The 6,170-nt window shown below is 42.6% G+C and overlaps 1 protein-coding gene across 1 annotated transcript in view; it reads right to left on the bottom strand.

The window, feature by feature from the left end:
* Window positions 1–3,848: 3,848 nt before the first annotated feature.
* LOC135088675 (ras-related and estrogen-regulated growth inhibitor-like) overlaps window positions 3,849–6,170 on the bottom strand; it is a 29,810-nt gene continuing 27,488 nt past the window's right edge. Inside the window, 1 exon segment of the mRNA XM_063983606.1 lies at window positions 3,849–4,210. Within this exon segment, the coding sequence (XP_063839676.1) occupies window positions 3,963–4,210 (248 nt within the window). The 3' untranslated portion in view covers window positions 3,849–3,962.

Raw genomic sequence — 6,170 nt, 5'->3', positions numbered from 1 at the left:
TCTGTAATGAAGTTCAGAGTTTGAAGAGCTGTCATTTGGTAAAAGCTGAAGATACAGCAGGGTGGTGATTACTACGGTAGACAAAGAGCTGTGTGGGCAGCTGGATAATAATTGTCAGGAGTGTAAGCGGCGATCATAGAGGATAGTTAAAAAAAAAAAAAAAGCGTGGGAGGGCAGGAAAGAGGCGGTAGGCAATGTTACTAGACGATAATATATACTCTTAAAAAGTTACCAGACGAGAATATATACTCTTAAAAAAAAAAAATAAATAAAAAAAAATAATAAAGAAAGACTTGCATGTGTGGATGTGGCGATAGAAAAATGAACCTTATCTAATTTGTTGTAATAAATAAATAAATAAATAAAATAAAATAATGATAAGAACACCGTTTATTACTGTTAAAATAGATCAGAAAGATATTTTCATTAGAGTTTTCAGTAGATGAGAGAAAAAAAAATGCTCATACAACCTTTTTATTTCTTGCTATAGCTAATAGAATATTTATAAAATAAGATAACACTATAATTCATCATGGTAAAAAAGTAAATAAAACTAATATCAGCTAGAAAATTACCCGTGAATTAGACAGGTGATAAAGTGGTTGGCCATCTAGTGACAGTGGCAGGCGGTACGGGTGAGAGAGAGATCGACGGCGTGGAAATCACATTATCTCTGTGGGGAAGTGTTTAATTGGTTTTACTGAATATCGCATGAAAACAAGTTACGTGAGGAGCCCAGGTAAAGAAAACCGCGCTCTGTGGAGACGTGAAGGTAGATTCAGGGTTGCACTAATGAGCCAGGTGTGGGATTACGCCAATGGTGTTGGTGGTCACCCGGAGCCGCGGGCCGCTGATCCCCGTTACCACACTCGTTAGCCAAGGGTTTAGGGCTGCCGGAAACCACCTAATCTAACCATCAGACTCACCGGGAAAGGATAATAGCGTAATAATTAATCTATCTTTAACTAAGCTAACTGTTCCTAACTTTACAGCGGCTCGTCTCATTAGTCTGCTATCCGCCTCGCCGTAATAGTGAAGGAAATCGTCAAACCTAACCTTACCTTTTAGAATCATATGTTCTTAATTGTTCACGCCGGTAATAATTATAAGACCGTAATGAGTTAGTTATATTCATTGCTTGACGTATAGAACATCGTCGAAGTTATGTGCTAGCTTGAAATGTAATAATAATGAAACAGTATTTGCAGAGATGGAAGTGACAAAGGAAGGTGCAAGGGACTCAAACAGCAGAGGGAGATTCGTACATTATACATGAATATAGGCCCAGGGAAACGGCGAAAGAAGGTAGCTGCAAATTGGCCACAAGAATTAAGCTGCGTGTTATAAACTGAGTTCTTTAACTATCATTAGGCTGCAAATTGACTGTCAGCGTTAGGCTGCGCGTGATAGTCTAATATGAGTGGCCATCGTTTAACTATCACTGGGCAGCAAATTAACAAAGAAATCCCTCAAGGATGCGTCTGAGTCCAAGAAAAAATGAAATATTTTGTTCTTAGAGAGTGAAAGCGCGTAAGGAAATGGAAATGAGCTCTTGCAAATCTTAAAGTGCAAAAAAGTGAGGTACTGGAGCAAGGAAAAAGTTAAGTATCATGCGAGTTTTAAATGCAAGGGAAAGTTAGATGTGATGCGGAGAAGTGTTTAAGAAAAGAAAGAAAAGGAAGATAACGTGCAAGTTTTAAATGCTATGAAAAAATTGATGTCCTGAGTGCGGGAAAGTGTAAACAAGTAAGATATCCTGCAAGTTTTAAGTGCAAAGGAAAATTAAATAAATAAATAAATAAATAAATAAGAATAATAAATAAATAAATAAATAAATAAATAAAATAAATAAATAAATAAATAAATAAAAATACGAATTTTTATGTAATAAAAGTAGAACAACTCGTGGGTTTGCAGTGAAAGAAACTAAGATAAGTGGAAGGAAAAGTAAGACTGTGCAAGAAATAATGATGTGTTGTGCAAGTGAGGCTGACGTAAAGAGCACGTCAAGCAGGAGGAAGACAATGGGGTGTTCCCAAGGCGGTGGGGACGGCGCCGCGGGCTGGAGGATAACAGGTAAGGTGAGTTGTCTGTACCTACCCGTGCGTGGCTTACTGGCAGCGGAGAAACCACGGAAATTTTTACTTAATTGTCGTATCTCTCACCTGGTTCTCTCACCTGGTGGGCTTCCCGGCACCCGGGACTGACAATCCAGGTGCCCAGCGGAAGCCGCACTCTGCTGATGCGCCAGCCAGTTAATATTATGTGCTATGTTCCTCACAAATCTTTCACAATTAGCTGGATAGTGTATCATGCGCAGCGGCAGCAGCAGCAGCAGCAAGTATTTAGTTAATTAATTATTCCACATGGAGGTTAATTATCGATTGATTTTTCAACTATTATTTACCATGCGGAGTTGAATCCCTGGCCAATTAGTGATTGGTTGCCAGGACAACAGTAATCCGGCTGCTTGAGCTAAAGAGACAGTGCTGACTGGAGGCTGTCAGCCTGTAGAGGACTTTATCCAATGTACCACGGTAGACTGAAGAGCCCCGTGCCCGTTCCTTGGCTCTGCACTGTGTATTGTACAAACCTGATTAGCGCAAACTTGCCACTGGCCACACACTACTCAAGCCCACGGAGCTGATCCTGTTCTTTCGCGCGCTTACCGCTTGAACGCCTGTCAGCTACTTTACGTTTTCTTGCTGCTGGAAGATCGTATAGAAGTTTTCAGTTGCAGTCCGCTCAGGCGCTGGACGAAATATGAAGATGCAAGGGTGTTTGGCAAGCATCGGAGGATGAGCATCTGAAGGTGAGCAAAAGATTATTACCAGTCCTCTTATCGTTAGCATTGATTTTATTTAGTATTTAACCTCGTTTGGTCTTTGTTTATTCAGCATTTATTTATATAGTTATTGATTGATTTACTTGTTTATTTCTTGTAAGCAGCATTGCTGGTATTTCTCTGCGAGCACTCTCTACTTTCCAGCGGCACGGGTGTTCTCGATATATTTCAACGAATTCACATCAGAAAGTGCTAAAGGTGCCGTCACTCATCATGATGGCAGCAGCAGGGTGTCACTGCGTGAACACTGCAAGGCATGTCACGCCTCCCCACACGCTGCTGCCAGACTTGTGCAGTGCTGGTGATGAGCGGAACTTCGGAGGGCGCGACTGAATATGCACTGCCCGCGCGTGGCTGTGCAGTTCCACATTCACCAACAAACTGGATTACTCAAACCAGACCGTGCAGTGTTTGTGCAGTGCCCCCGATAAAAAAAATGGTGGCGACATATGACTTTTATGACCCAGAGAGCTGACCTTGCATCTTTTGTTATGTAAGTACTTCTGGTTTTCTTTGTTATTATTATTGTTTTGTTGGGGTGTGGGTCGTTGGGATCAGGTTGTTCATTTATGGTAGAATTTACATGGCATTTCGCTCGAATAGGTACTGGCTTTGGTAGGAATGCAGCCTGTTTTGTCACGATCTAAAACACGGGAATGTGCACTTTGGTTAACCAGCGCGCGAGAGCATCACCCTGTGGCTGATTGTTATCTTGTTTTGTGTCCTTAGGTAACAAAATTATTGCTAATTTCCTTTTATTTTCGTGTCTTTTACTTCCGTTATTTTCATCTCCACGTGTCTCCAAGTGGCAAACTTATTGTGCCCTTAAAATTTCGTGTCCTTACCTCGTCTCCATTCCTGCTCTTCTTCCTTGGGTACAGGACGCAGACCAGCTAGCGTGTGGCGGTCAGCTTGTCCTTGGCGAGGAGACTTACGTGACCCTTTCAGTAGATACATTACATCGGGTGGCGTCTCGGTGGGGAGTGGTATAAAATAACAGATAAGCCCCTTGTGTCTTTTATTAGTTACTCAGGAAGCTAAACACAGTTGCGACATCACAATACACCTGCTGGAGGAATGGAAACAAAAAGCTATCGTTGCTCGCCTCCCCGTGGGATCAGAAGCCGCAGGTTGCCCCGCGCATGGCGATACTCATCCTCCTCTCGTGAAGATTCGACGCGCGGAGATTCAAACTCATCCTCAGCTTGTAGAGTCTTCGCTGGTGCAGGTGGCCATCAGTGGAGGCCCTGCTTCTGAAGGGTAGCGCTAGGAGACCCGAATCCATCTCAGGGCTCTCCTCCTCCGATGTTTTCCTGCCGCGGATGCCAAACACGAGGGACATCCAGCGGGAATCCGGCGGCGAGTCTGGCGTGATGGGGAAGCGTGGAGATTAGTGTCTGGTCATTACGGGGACAGAGGGCGTTAGTGGTTAGTGGCGCGGCGTGGAATGGAGAGGAGGGAAGACGAGATAAGGCCTGGTTAATGGTTTAGGTGGAAATAGGGAAAAGACAAAAAAAAAAAAAAAAAAAAAAAGACAAAAGAAGACAGTAACTTAGTCGTTTGGGTGGAGAAGAAAGAGAGAGGAAAAAAGGGCATAATGAAATTCATGTTATAGATAGGAAGTATGAGAATCGTATAAGAGAGAGAGAGAGAGAGAGAGAGAGAGAGAGAGAGAGAGAGAGAGAGAGAGAGAGAGAGAGAGAGAGAGAGAGGGAGGGAGGGAGGGAGGGAGGGAGGGAGGGTACCTCTGTCTTTGTAGGTACAAACGTTTCTCAGTGCTCAGGGTTAAACGTTCCGGAAGGATAACCTGGATTAACGTTGCGGAAGAGTGAGCAGGATGAACGTTTTGGGTGCGACGTGAGAGGCTGGGAATGTTTCAGTGGGAATGAGGCTAAACGTTTAAGTGATTTATTTTAGACAAGGGGTGGATTAGTGGCATTCGAATAATTAGAGATGCAGGAACAATTTTAACTTGACATTCCTCACACTAATCCTGAATCAAGGGGGGACTGTTTTGGTTGAATAAACAAAATATAAACAAATATACTATCAACCTTTTATCACTTCATTAATTTCTACCAGTCACTAATTTGCTGTCGTTTGATCGCACCTTCGTCCTTCATTCTTACCGCAACTGACTAACTGACAAGCATAAACACATCCTCACTTCAACAACATGAGTGCTTCCCCTATATACACGTGTCGCAGATCCTGCAAGACTGCTGCATTCGTGCCCACGTGAAGGTTGCGGGTGTGGGGACAGAATTTTGCACATTTGCGTCGGAGGAGAGGAAAAGAAAGAAAGAAAATGATTTTTTTGTGTTGGTAAAGGCAAAGTTTGTCGACACTCCTGAGGTTTCCGGTGGCAGCAATACACACATGAAAGGCTTGATCAGAAGAGAAGGAGGAGGAGGAGGAGGAGGAAGAGGAGAGGAAAAGAAAGGAAGCCACCAGGAATCGACGTTGATTGTTTTTTTGTGTCGTTATTTTAGTTCACTGGTATTAAGTGTGTGATTTCAGTGAATGACGTGGAGAGAGAGAGAGAGAGAGAGAGAGAGAGAGAGAGAGAGAGAGAGAGAGAGAGTAGTCCAATATACCACTAAAACAATACGGTAGCTAAAATATTAACGCAGATATTGCAAGCTTAAACACACACACACACACACACACACATACATTACACTTTAGAGCCAGAAGAAGAAGGGAAAGGAGAAAAAAGTAAGAAAATAAAATAAAAACGAAGCATGCGGTAAGACATTCAAAGTGACAAGTACCAAGCCAGCAACAAGCACACCTAACCAAGCCAACCAAGCCACTCAAGCTCACCACCAGTACTCACCCCAGCACTCGGGTCCTCCCCCAACCAGCCACCACCACCGCCTCCTCCTCCTCCTCCTCCTCCTCCTCCTCCTCCTCCTCCTCCTCCTCCTCCTCCTCCTCCTCCTCCTTTCACCTCACATAACACACACACACACACACACACACACACACACACACAAATGAAAGTGGGGAACATAAATGCAAAAAGGCAAAGAATTGTAAGAATAACAACCTAATTTAATGACTTGGTCTTATTTTGTTTCTACTTTGCTCCCAGACATTAGAAACATTATTTATTTTTCTTTCTTCTTTTTTATGTTCATCCTTAATTTTCAAAGCTCAAAAACTGCATATTTTTAATGTTTTTTCTTCTGGAATTTTATATATACGTACGTCTTCTTTCCTATTCACATTTACATCTCACAAGCATCTTATTTTCTTTCTCTTTATTTTGTTCTGTCCTTTTTTGGCTCGCAAATCTCTTATTTTATGCCTGTTTGACTTC

This window comes from Scylla paramamosain, chromosome 31, assembly GCF_035594125.1.
Source record: "Scylla paramamosain isolate STU-SP2022 chromosome 31, ASM3559412v1, whole genome shotgun sequence".
NCBI classification, from domain to species: domain Eukaryota; kingdom Metazoa; phylum Arthropoda; class Malacostraca; order Decapoda; family Portunidae; genus Scylla; species Scylla paramamosain.
Note: the sequence above shows the minus strand (reverse complement) of the source record. Positions and strands in the feature narration are given on the sequence as shown.